Below are 12,720 nucleotides of genomic sequence, written 5' to 3' on the forward strand. Positions count from 1 at the left end.
GCTGGCATTTAGCCTCTGGAAAGGGCAGCCAGTGAGTGCTCTTAACCACTTTGTTCTAGTCTCCTGTGTTGGCTGCTGTTTTGAAACAGTTGCTGGAATAGCCCAAGCCGCCCTTAAGCTTGATACAGAACTGATGCTGGTTTTGAACTCGTGGTCCTCCTGCCACTTCCTCCCAAGCCTTAGGATTGTAGGCTTATGCCTCCCTGTTGGCTTTCTCCATTTCGTTTGGATGGGTTGTGGAGTTGGTTGAGCCTAGGGCATTGTACGCACTGTACCACAGGCCATGTCCACAGTCCTGCTTGGTGGTTTGTTGTTGTTCCTTTTAAGCGAGAATAGTCTTAAGTTCTCTCTCGTCTAACCAATCTCTGTGCTTGCTATCCTTTAGTCTCAGCCTCAAGAGAAGCTGACTTTACATGCCTCCAAAGCACTAAGATTAGATGCTTGGTGCCATGTGCCTGGAAGCAGCTTTCCCCCCTTTGTTTTCTATCAAGATTAAGCAAATTGTTGACCAGCGTTTAAATTCCCTTGTTCTTTCTCTGTGTCTGTGTCCTATTTCTTCAGCTTTATTGTCTCCTTTGTCCTTTTGAGGGGGTGTTACTTTGTCTGTCCTATTCCTGCCACTTTATTCTGTCTGTTGCAGTAGCAGACCATTATGTCTGTCCCAGACTTGTGGAGTACTATTCTCAGTGTCTGATTTCGTCCAGACTCAGGGTTGTCTTCAGATCATTCTGCTGCTTAATGAACAAATGTGTGAGTCCTAACCTGTGCTCCCCTCAACTTACTTTATATCCAAGGGAACCATAAACAGAGTCGAGGAAAATGACACAAAGCGTACCACATCCGAAATATGCCTGATAAATGTGTACTTAAATGCAGGGGACGAGTCAATGAAACTCTTAAGTGAAAAAGGTCATTGAAACCTCTATGTAACATCATTCCTGGTTTAAAAGTGTTTAAATTGTGGCAAAAGAAGTTAATGGATTATAGATACTCGAGTATACTCTTAATAAAGATTTTATAAATATTTTCAGAAGAAAAGGAGAATGAAGAGAACAAGGAACTCACTGATACGTGCAAAGAAAAGGAAAGCGATACTGGGAAGAAGAAAGTGGAACACGAGATTTCTGAGGGAAATGTTGCCACAGCCGCAGCAGCTGCTCTCGCCTCAGCTGCTACCAAAGCCAAGGTTTGCCCCAACAGCCCCCTTCCCGTGCTCTCTTAAGCCATGAATGGCCATATTGTTTTTAGTTAATTGGGAACATTTAGTATAAAGAACCTCCCTCCCGGTAGGAGATGACTGTTTGCTTGAATGGCATTTCTAGGTTAAGAAATCCCCGGGCAGAAAGAGGGTGTTCAGAGTAGATCCGGTCCTAGGGGGTGACAGTTTTCTTTCCATTCATTATTGCCTTTAGCTTTGTGAAGGCCGCCAATTGAAGGCATATTTTGCATTCCCCTTAAGGGTTTCCTTTATCTTTTCATTTTTAATTTGCCTATGGAACTTGTCTTGGACCATTGTTTCAATAATTTTTACCAAATTGAAATATTTATGATTTTAAGACAAAATCTGCTTCTTTGTATAATACTTCATCCTGATAGTACAGACTGAAAAGATAGAACCTAAAATAGCTTTTTCTTCTTGAATTTGCCAGCTTTTCTGGGGGTGGTTTTTGCTATTTATAACATGGTCTCGACTGCATTGCATATTTAAGAAGGCAGGAAAATGTTATTTTCCCACGCTCTGTGTTAATTTAGCATTTTAAAGCATTCTGAAGATGAATATATGAAATTAAAAAAATTCATCCATTCTCTCTTAGTGGTTTCCTTCCATTATAATTTACCAGGTTTCAAGGGCCTGCAGGTTCTAGAACTTTTCTAATCATCTATCTTGAGTATTTCTTTACATGTTGATATACATGATCTTGTTCTTCAAATCATTCTGCTGCTGTGAACTACTTACTCTTAAGTGTTTCAGCTGTCAAATTCGTAGGTCAAACACTTCAAACCATAAAGCTCCAGTTAAGAGTTTCTTCCCCTCTGACCTGAAGGAAGTGTTCCTGGAGAAGTCATTACAGTTCTTTTTCTCTTACCCTTTTTACTGCCCCTACCTCCCAGTGCTGGGATTAAAATGTACGCTACTGTACCTAGCTTTCTTGTGAGTTTTGGGGCATGCTCTTACAAATAGTAAGTACTAATATAGGTGCCAGTTTGTTGCTTTCCTTTTCTCTAATTTTGTTCCTTCATTGGAAACAGTTTTCTTTTCTTTTCTTTTTTTTTGTTTTTTGTTTTTTGTTTTGTTTTGTTTTATGAGACAGGGTTTCTCTGTATTGTTTTGGAGGCTGTCGGTCCAGCCCAGCCTCGAACTCAGAGATGTGCCTGCCTCTGCCTCCCGAGTGCTGGGATTAAAGGGTGCACCACCACCGCCCGGCCCAGTTTTCTTTTCTTTTTTTTCTTTTTTTTTCTTTTTTTTTTTTTCATGTCTTCCTGTCTTCTGGTAGTTTGGATTATTTGGACATCATCTCCTTGTCTCTGTGTTGTTTTTTGAGACTGGGTATCACTATGTAGCCTTGCTGAGATTAAAGGTATACTCTACTACACCCAGATGTGTATGAATTCTTACTGTACACGATGTCATTGAGGATTATCTCATCAGTATAGGATTAAAAGCTATAAGAGCATCCCTTCTTTCTCAGTCTTCAAACCTGTAACCTTACTGATCTTGGTCTTAGGTGTCCTGACTTTTGCGGTCCCAGGTCTGTAATAGCGCTTTCACTTGTTTGCTAAGGTCCAGCTGCTCTTAGAGAGTCTTCTCTTAATCCCTACCTGTTTTGTTTCCACTGCTCCGTTTTCTGTCATGCAATTAAAATGGTCTTTTGTCTTTTCTTTTTGTTAACTTTTGGTTTTTATTTTCAATCATATACATATATGGGTTAGTGTATACTGCATATGTGTTGTTTCATCCATGGAGGCCAGAGGCATTGAATCTCCTCAAGTTTCAGTTACAGGTGGTTCTGAGTCACCTAAATAGGTGCTGGAAATGAATTTGGACCCTCTGGAAGAGTGGGACCCACAATTTTAACTGCTGAGTCTCTCTCAATATTATCTCCCCCCCCTTTTTTTTTTTTTTAAATATATGAATGGCTATTGTGCCTGCTCATGTGTCTGGATCATGTGCATGCACAAGCCTTGAGAAAATTAGAACAGGGTACCTGGTCCCCTGGAACTGGACTTAAAGACAGTGATGAACCACTGTGTGGGTACTGGCGATCAAGTCTGGGTGCTCTGCAAGAGCAGCCAGTTCTCTTAACCACTGAGTCATCTCTTCTTAATCTTTTTAAGTACTTACATTGAAATAAGTAGGACAGATAAGCCTTCAGCTCTGAAGTTTTCATAAATGATTTCACCATGTAAGCAGCAACAGTGCCAGCAACACGATATTACTGCCCTTGAGGAGCTTTACCTGTATCCCTTATGTCTGGTGGACATCCCCAGCTTGTCTCCTGGTTTGTTTTTATATTTATCATTATTGGTATGTGTGCAGGTGCTAATGTCACAGCATATGCCTTTGAGGCTCAGAGAATGACTTTAGAACTTTGGATTTATAGGATTGACTGTCTCCTTCCATCACATAGGTCCTGGGTGTCAAGGTCTGGCCATCAGGCTCTATGACACACTTCATTAAACCAGTGAGTGAGCCATCTCAAGGGCCTTTTTTTCCTTCATATAAATGTAATCCCATAGTAGCAATAATTGTAAAAGTTAAATTCTCATGAAAATGTGGATTAATGAAGAATTACTGCCTTTTTTTTCTTAATCCACAATTATTCACGATGTTACTTTGTAGGTTAGGCTGGCCTTCATCTGAAAACCTTCTTGCCCTACTGATTGCTCAGATTACAGGTATATGCCTCCATGCCTGTCTTGAAGAAATTCTGTCTTCAGTACCCTACCTATCTCTACTAAAATTTCTAATTTTTCAGTGGTAATTCAGAATTGTTTAGTGATTAGGACTTTTATTCAGTTTTAAGCTTCTTTTCTTGTCTTTTCTTTGGAATTATTTTGTTTCTTGTGGCTCTAACATTCATAGCCATTTCCCTCCTGTAATATGGTTCTCTCACTTTTCCTGTAATTTTTCCATCATGTGGTTGCTGGGAATTGATTTCAGGACCTCTGGAAACTTCTAACATCTGAACCGTCTCTCCAGCCTAATTTCTCCTGTTCTTTTCTCCTGTTCTGTACTTTATAGTCTATCTGTTTTATCCATTATATCCTAGCGACCATGAGTACTAGATTCCTTCTCTTTATAGAAGCTATACATTACATCCCCCCCCCCCCCCCCCAATACACGTTTTCTCTGTGTAGCTCTGGCTGTCCTGGAACTAGACGAGGCTGGCCTCAAACTCAGATCTACCTGCTCTGCCTCCCGAGTGCTGGGATTAGTGAGGCTTCCAGTGTTCAGTATTAAAGTGAATTCCCATGTAATGTAACAGTAGTGCTCCTAATGTATAGGTTGCACGTGTGAGGTTAGTGCCTTATAGCTGGATCTGACACAGCTCACAGCACATAATCATTTTTGAGCTGCATGGTAATTAGGGGTTAAGGAATTCACTTAAATTACTATCATTATCAAGGCTTCACTAAGCATTCCAAGTTTCTCTTACTCTTACTTTGTTTTTCTGTGTCTATAAACAGCTTTGTTATTCATTGTTTGTCACCCTCAAGCACGGGGGAGGTAATTAGAGTCTCAGACTCTAGCTTGTGCTTTTTCACCACCCTTCCCAAGGGAGTGAGTATGACTTCAGGAACATGTCCATTTCTGCATCTACTGACAAGCTGTGTTGGGCCAAACTTACAGTAGGATTGTGGCAGTGTTAGCAGGTGTATTCACACATGACTAGGCCCACTGAGTTTTCTTCTATCTGGGTGTTGAGACTTAGAAGGGAGAGCTGAAATTTACCTTTGGAATAAACTTGAAACTTCAGACCCGGGGGAGAGAGAGAAGAGGGGAAAAGAAAAAGAGGATTTTGTTTTTGTTTTTGCTCTTTTACGAATAAAATAATGATTTCTTTCGAAACAGAAATCTCATTTTCCCAAAGTCATATATTTGCCGCAGATTTCTTCATAAAATATTCTGTCCACACCAACTAAAATGGCAAACATAAATTTGAACAGAAAATCGTTTCCTTACCCCTAATATAGACAACATACATCATTAGTGCTCCATATGTCACAGGTGTTGATTGATAATGTACTTAAACGTCATGGGTTGAGTCTCATGTCATCATCTCTCTGTTCTGCACCACTGTGCATAGACGGCCAAAGAAAAAGTTGGCCTATTTATCTGCAGTTAGCCCTGTTAATTTTCATCCTTGTGAGGCGAGAGAAATTATTTCTACCCATTGGGACCCCGGCCTCAAACCTGACAGTGAAGTGACTGTTCTTGTGGTTTCCCCTGGGCCATGTCTCAGTCTACTCGTTGGGCTTTGTAAAATCAGTTCTTGAGGACTTGGACGCTTCCTCTGATAACCTCTGTGATCTCCCTGGTTGCTGTTACTTGGGCTGTCATAAATGTACACCTTGGGTGTCATCGATGTCCTTGGTGTGATTTTTTTTTTTTTTTTCGAGACAGGGTTTCTCTGTGGCTTTGGAGGCTGTCCTGGAACTCGCTTGGTAGTCCAGGCTGGTCTCGAACTCACAGAGATCCGCCTGCCTCTGCCTCCCGAGTGCTGGGATTAAAGGCGTGCGCCACCAACGCCCGGCTCCTTGGTGTGATTTTTAAAAATCCACTGGAGCATATTCGTTTTCATCAGCTTATATAGGAAGGAATGCTTTTCAATTCTTGCCTTGAGAAATGTATATTCAGTACTCTCCATTGACTAGCCGCTGTACATGGCTCTACTTTGAATTTCAAGAGTTTTAAATGCATACTATATGCTGGTTTAGTTTTAAGGAATTTAATACAATCCAAAATATTTTTTGTTTGCTTTTGGTTTGTGGAGACAGTGTTTCTCTGTATACCTTTGGCTGTCCTGGAACTCATTCTGTAGATCACCTGCCTTTGCCTCTTAAGTGCTGAGTTTAAACATGTGTGCCATTACTGCCTGAGGGGGAAGATTATAATGTAATTACAATATGTCTCACTTTTCTCTTTCCAGACCCTCTGAGAAGGCCTTCTTTGCTCTTCCAAATTCATGGCCTCTTTTTTATTTATTGTTACTCCATGCACATATTATATGTATATATATTCCTAAATGTAACCTGTTCATACATCTGAGCATAACTTCACCGACACAACTCCCCAAACATAAGTTAAACAGTGACATCACCAATTGATAAGTCCAAATGCCTCAGCCCTACATAAAGAACTAGGAAATCATTTTTGAATTGTGCCCCCCCCCAATAATTTGTTTCTGGGATTTGTGGTACACTTGAGATTTTCTGGGTTTTGTTCTTAAATATCCAATGATACTGATTACTTTTTTTTTTCATAGTTGATGTCCTTTCAGTTTGTGTATGAGGGAATATGCTTTAAGATTGTGTATTTAAGCCGGGCGGTGGTGGTGCACGCCTTTAATCCCAGCACTCCAGAGGCAGAGGCAGGTGGATCTTTGTGAGTTCGAGGCCAGGCTGGACCGACAGCCTCCAAAACAATACAAAGAAACCCTGTCTCATAAAAACCAAAAAAAAGCCAGGCGTTGGTGGCGCACGCCTTTAATCCCAGCACTCGGGAGGCAGAGGCAGGTGAATCTCTGTGAGTTCGAGGCCAGCCTGGTCTACAAAGTGAGTTCCAGGACAGTCTCCAAAGCTACAGAAAAACCCTGTCTCGAAAAACCAAAAAACAAAACAAAACAAAAAAAAAAACAAAAAAAAAAAACTGGTCTCCATAGCAATTTCCAAGAAAGCCAGGGCTACCCAGGGAATCCCTGTCTTAAAAAAAAAAAAAAAAAAAAAACAATACAAGCCGGGCAGTGGTGGCATATGCCTTTAATCCCAGCACTTGGGAGGCAGAGGCAGGCAGATCTCTGTGAATTCAAGACCAGCCTGGTCAACAAGAGCTAGTTCCAGGATAGTCTCCAAAGCTACAGAGAAACCATGTCTCAAAAACAAACAAACGGAAAAAAAAACCAATACAATAAAATAATCTTTAAAACATGGTAGTTAATACAGTATCATATGTCGCCATTGTTCCCAGAAGCCTATTATATGTTAACTCTTAGATTCTTTTGGAAATAAAGAGGTTAGAAAGATAGCCTTCCCTACATTTTATTAAATTCTGTCTTACAAAGAAGATGCATGCAATATTTAGAGATTGCAAAATGCACTTTGGAATTTGTTGGGGCCTAATCATTGCAGATAGTCAGAGCCTGGCTGAGTATGGGTAATGTAGCACTTTCTTCTTTGTGCCATTTAGTAAGTAGTCAAGAAGCATGAACGCAACTTACTGTTATGCTCATGGCTATGGAGTCATTTGGCCATCTTCCAAATGACTCTTTCTTTCTGTCCTGTTTGTATGTATAGCGCTAGATACTATCTTTAAACTTAGGGCAAAGTACTGTTCTGGTCTTCCTTGCCTCACACAGTTTGCTTACCATGGGAAAGCTTTGTGAAAGAAATTTTGGTGCTAAAAAATCCTTGGAAAATTCATAGCAGGGAAAGGATGGTGAGGACAGATGTGAGAGAATCATCTTTGTTGCTTTTAGTGCATCAAGGGTCTCAGTTCAGATTAATAGGGTAGGTTCAGTTATCAAGAGTCTTTGTGCTGACTGTTGGTGGCACACAATTTTAATCACAGCACTTGGGAGACAGAGGCAGGTGGCTCTCTGGGTTCTAGGCCATCCTAGTCTTGACAGTGAGTTCCCTTACAGCCAGAGCTACATATTGAGACACTGTCTCAAAAGCCAAAAAAAATAATCGAAGAAGTCTTTATTCAGACAGTCTGTCCTATATGGCTCTCCTCCTTGTAGTAGACTCTGTGCCCTGGGAGAATTTCCATTAATCCTTTATAGTAAGTTACTATTTCTGGGGTGGAGAAAGGGGTGTGAGATCATATGACCCTTGGGAGAGTTGAGTCTCTCCGTCTTGTGTGTTCTGAAGGTCCATCTCATTTTCAGTTAAAAAACAAGTACCTTTACCCACTGAGCCATTCTGATGTTCCCTTTAAAACAGGTGGGGGTGGGGCGACAGCTTGTTTTTCTCTCTTTTTATAAGAACCAGAAATTTTTATTATAGAAGGAGAGTTTTTATTTTACGTGGAATAAATGTTTGGAAGAAACAAAGCAGAGGCCTAAAGCTTATTCCTCTAAATTCCAACTTGAGCATTTTCTTATGTTTTGTATTATTTAAATAATTAGAGTGGTCTTTGCCCTTAGCACCTGGCTGCTGTGGAAGAGAGAAAGATCAAGTCCTTGGTAGCTCTCCTGGTTGAGACACAGATGAAGAAACTAGAGATCAAACTTCGACATTTTGAAGAACTGGAAACTATTATGGACAGAGAGAAAGAGGCTGTAAGTAAGGGGAATTTGCATGTTGTATTTAAAATTAACCCTAGCTGCCTTTAAGAGATAGAAAAGATAATATAATGGTGTTCTCTTCCATTGATCATTCCCTGTATTTGATGAACCAATGTTTATAAAATAAATGGGTTTCTGTCTACATTTTATTTTATTTTTTTTATTTTTTTATTTTATTTTATTTTATTTTTTTTTTTTTTTTGGGTTTTTCGAGACAGGGTTTCTCTGTGGCTTTGGAGGCTGTCCTGGAACTAGCTCTTGTAGACAAGGCTGGCCTCGAACTCACAGAGATCCACCTGCCTCTGCCTCCCAAGTGCTGGGATTAAAGGCGTGCGCCACCAACGCCTGGCTCTCTGTCTACATTTTAAATCTTAGCTGTTGCTGGGCGTTGGTGGCGCATGCCTTTAATCCCAGCACTCAGGAGGCAGAGGCAGGCGGATCTCTGTGAGTTGGAGGCCAGCCTGGTCTACAGAGTGAGTTCCAGGACAGCCTCCAAAGCCACAGAGAAACCTTGTCTCGAAAAACCAAAAAAAAAAAAATCGTAGCTGTTTACATACTTAATATTTTAAGCCTTGTGAACTTGTTAGGTCAGCCACTGTGCTAATGTGCTATAGGCAGACTTTTCTGTCCTTCCTACTAACACCTAAATAACCAACCATACAGAAACTTTACTAATTATTGAAGCTCAGCTGATAGCTTACACTTGTCCTAACTAGTTCTTACAACTTACATTAACCCATGCCCCCCCCCCCTTTTTTTTTTTTTTTTACCTCCTTTTCTGAGACAGGGTTTCTCTGGGATGTATGGGATGGTCCTTGCTGTCCTGGAACTTGATTTGTAGACCAGGCTGGCTTCAATCTTAGGTCTGCCTGCCTCTGTGGCAGGGATTAAAGTGCTGGGATTAAAAGCTTGCACCACCACTGCCCAGCTAACCCATATTTTTTTAAATCTGTGTTCTTTATTTGTCTCTGTTACCTTTTTTCTATACTCCCCATCCTACTTCCTCTTCATCTGGCGGGTGATTTCTCAGGATTCCACTCTTCTTCTTAGCATTTTCCTCTGCCCCAAAAATCCTGCTTACTTACTGGCTGTTTAGCTTTTTATCATATCAGTCACAGTGTAAAGGAATATTCCACAACAATGTACCATATATAGGTATTTTAGTTTAATCTTCTAAAACGTATTTGAGACAAGTACCAACATAAACACAATGTTGCTCTGATTGTTCTTATTGAAGGATCTAACAGTGATGCTGATCTGTCAGGTCTCCTAGGCCTTCCTACAGACACAGCCAGACAAATTAGTGACTTCTGATGTGAGTCAAACATGCTTTCTATTTATCTGCTGTGTTATAGCTTAGGGACAACCACACCATTATTACCTCCTTTTAACCTAAAGGCTCTGAGATAGACAGACTTCTGTTCTATTCTCTTGTGAAATAAGTGATGCCGATACTGTTGGAATGAGCAGGTCAGCCAGTAATGAATTCTCGGTCTCGGTCTCTCTCTCTCTCTCTCTCTCTCTCTCTCTCTCTCTCTCTCTCTCTCTCTCTCTCTCTCTCTCTCTCTCTCTCTCTCTCTCTCTCTCTCTGCTACTGTTTTCAACATAGTTGATTTTATTTAAGTAGCAATAGATCTTTTTAAATTTTTCAAATTTCAGACAAATATGATATTGCTTGTTTTCTTCTTTTTAAAACTTTATTTATTATGTATGCAGTGTTATGCTTTTATGTATGCCTATATATCAAAAGAGGGCATCAGATCTCATTATAGATCGTTGTGAGCCACCATGTAGTTGCTGGGTATTGACTTCAAGACCTGGATGAGCATTCAGTACTCTTGACCTCTGAGCCATTTCTCCAGCCCTGCTTGTTTTCCTTCTAAAGACTCGAAAGAAAGTGTTCTCTGGAGTCAAATATTGTAAAATTGAGATAGAAATGTTTTATATATTTCAGATATAACTAGTGTTCTCATAGAGTGATAGTGGGGTAGTTAAACAATATAGAAGGAAGTGGAATAACAAAGAATAAGTCCCAGTCATGTTAGGATGCTGCGTTGACACACATGGCAGCTCCAGTCCCAGGGGATCCATCACTCTTTTCTGGCCTCTGTGAGCGCTATATACACAGTGCGGACTTACAGGCAGGTAAAACATCCATTCACAGGAAGTACATTTTTTTTGTTTTTGCTTTTCTAAACAGGATTTCTCTATGGCTTTGGAGGCTGTCTTGGCACTCGCTTTGTAGACCAGCCCGGTCTCACCTGCTTCTGCCTCTTGAATGATGGAATTAAAGGCATCTGCCACCACTGCCCATCGGAATAAAATTTTTTAAAAATCCTTCTTACATTTTTGGTTGTGAGCCTATCCTTTAACGGCTGAGCCATCTCTTTATAGCCGGGCGTTGGTGGCACACGCCTTTAATCTCAGCACTCGGGAGGCAGAGGCAGGGGGATCTCTGTGAGTTCGAGGCCAGCCTGGTCTACAAAGTGAGTTCCAGGACAGCCTCCAAAGCTACAGAGAAACCCTGTCTCGAAAAACCAAAAAAAAAAAAAAAAATCCTTCTTACGTTAAAAAAATACATATGTATGTATGTATGTATGTATGTAAAACAAAATTAAACATAATTTCTTTGAGACCAATGTATATATTGAAAGAAGGGAAGTTTGACCCAGTGAGGATTATCAAGAAAAACTTTCAGAAGAAGGGGTGTTTTGATTGTAAGGCTGACTAACTCAAATTCCAAAATATGAAAGAAAGACACGATTGTCTTAAGTACCTGATGAGTGTCCTGGTGATGATGACTTCTGAAGTGAGCGTGATGAATTGTCACCTGTTCATTTGTTGGGTGTTTTCTGTTTCAGGTATCCACGTACCTGCCTTCTTGGAACTCAGAACAATGAGTTTATGAGGTTACATTGTTATGTGATGAGTAGTTGTGTATGCTCTGTATATATACATATGCCAGAATATTAATGATGTCATCAGAGTAATCTTTAGTAATAAACTAATATTTGGGGATCTAAAAGATGGCTAGGCACTTAAGAGCATTGGTATCCCTTCCATAGTTGTTGAATTCAACTCCCAAAACCCACATGACAGCTCACAGCTGTCTGCAACTCCAGTTAAGATAATCGTCTTCCTCTTCTGGCCTCATCATACAGCAGTCACATTTGTGGTACGCACGCATGGATGTGGACAAAATACACATAAAAAAGAAGACAGACAGACATCAGGGGCTAGAGCCTTGCAGAGGGAATCTGACTTACGTGTCACGGAAACTGGGAGGTAGTTGGATGGGTTAGACTAAGGAAAAATACTACCAGCACTCTCTGTTGAAGGTCTGTGGATTAAAGTGTTGGGACTGGGTGTGTGGGTCATTGGTAGAGCATGCTCTTAGCCTGTGCAAGGCCTGCTTCAATCCCCGCCAGCAAAATTTAACACATACACAGTTTCTCTTGAAAGAAATGTAGAATGACCACTGGGCTATGAGTTGAGGATAGGGTCAGATCCTAGGCAGATCGAAGAAGAACCAGTTCATTTGTGGTTTTGTGGTATCACAAGAGAAACCGATAAAGCAGAGCTCATGTGTGGTAATGACTTAGACCAGAAAGGCTGCCTTCCACATGAAGGAAGAAGTAATGTTGCAGATAGATTTCTGAAGGTAAAGCTAACAATATCTCTTTACTAATAGGTTGTTAGTTTTAGGCCAAGAGTGATTTTTTTTTATGGTCTCCAGAATTATGTTTATTTTTGTTTTTCTTTACTTTTTTTTTTAACTTAAATGTTTCCTGCACGCATGTCTGCATTGTATACTTGAAGTATCCACAGAGGCCAGAAGAGGGTGATTGATCCTTGGAATTTGAGTTGCATATGCTTGTGAGCTGCCATGTGGGTGTTAGGAATCGAATCGGCAACCGCTGGAAGAGCAGCCATGGCCTTAACCACCGAGCCTTCTTTCTAGCCCCTTTGTTTTTTTCTCATTTCCATTAATTTATGTTTATGTTGCCCTTAATTTATTGTATTTTTGACTAGATACAATTGCATTGCCTCTGTCTATAAGACTTAGAAAGCCATACCTTAGTCACAGGTTCCTTTTTTTGTTTTTGAGACTGGGTATCCCTACCTATCCTGGAACTCACTCTCTAGACTAGGCTAGCCTTAAACTCACAGGTATCCTCCTGCTTCTGCCTGCAGAGTGCTGGGTTTAATGACC

At 40.6% G+C, this 12,720-nt stretch overlaps 1 protein-coding gene across 5 annotated transcripts in view; it reads left to right on the plus strand.

Annotated features, from left to right (window-relative positions):
- The window catches only part of Smarcc1 (SWI/SNF related, matrix associated, actin dependent regulator of chromatin subfamily c member 1), a 106,579-nt gene that overhangs the window by 74,086 nt on the left and 19,773 nt on the right, over positions 1–12,720 (plus strand). For 4 of the 5 annotated variants that reach the window (XM_040740016.1, XM_040740013.1, XM_040740011.1 and 1 more), the window contains exons 24-25: positions 1,032–1,186; positions 8,367–8,501. In XM_040740016.1, the coding sequence (XP_040595950.1) occupies positions 1,032–1,186; positions 8,367–8,501 (290 nt within the window). The remainder of the gene's footprint in view (positions 1–1,031; positions 1,187–8,366; positions 8,502–12,720) is intronic. The other variant, XM_040740012.1, reaches the window with a different exon arrangement.

The sequence above is a fragment of the Mesocricetus auratus genome, unplaced genomic scaffold (genome assembly GCF_017639785.1).
Source record: "Mesocricetus auratus isolate SY011 unplaced genomic scaffold, BCM_Maur_2.0 Super-Scaffold_100691, whole genome shotgun sequence".
In the NCBI taxonomy this organism is placed as follows: Eukaryota; Metazoa; Chordata; class Mammalia; order Rodentia; family Cricetidae; genus Mesocricetus; species Mesocricetus auratus.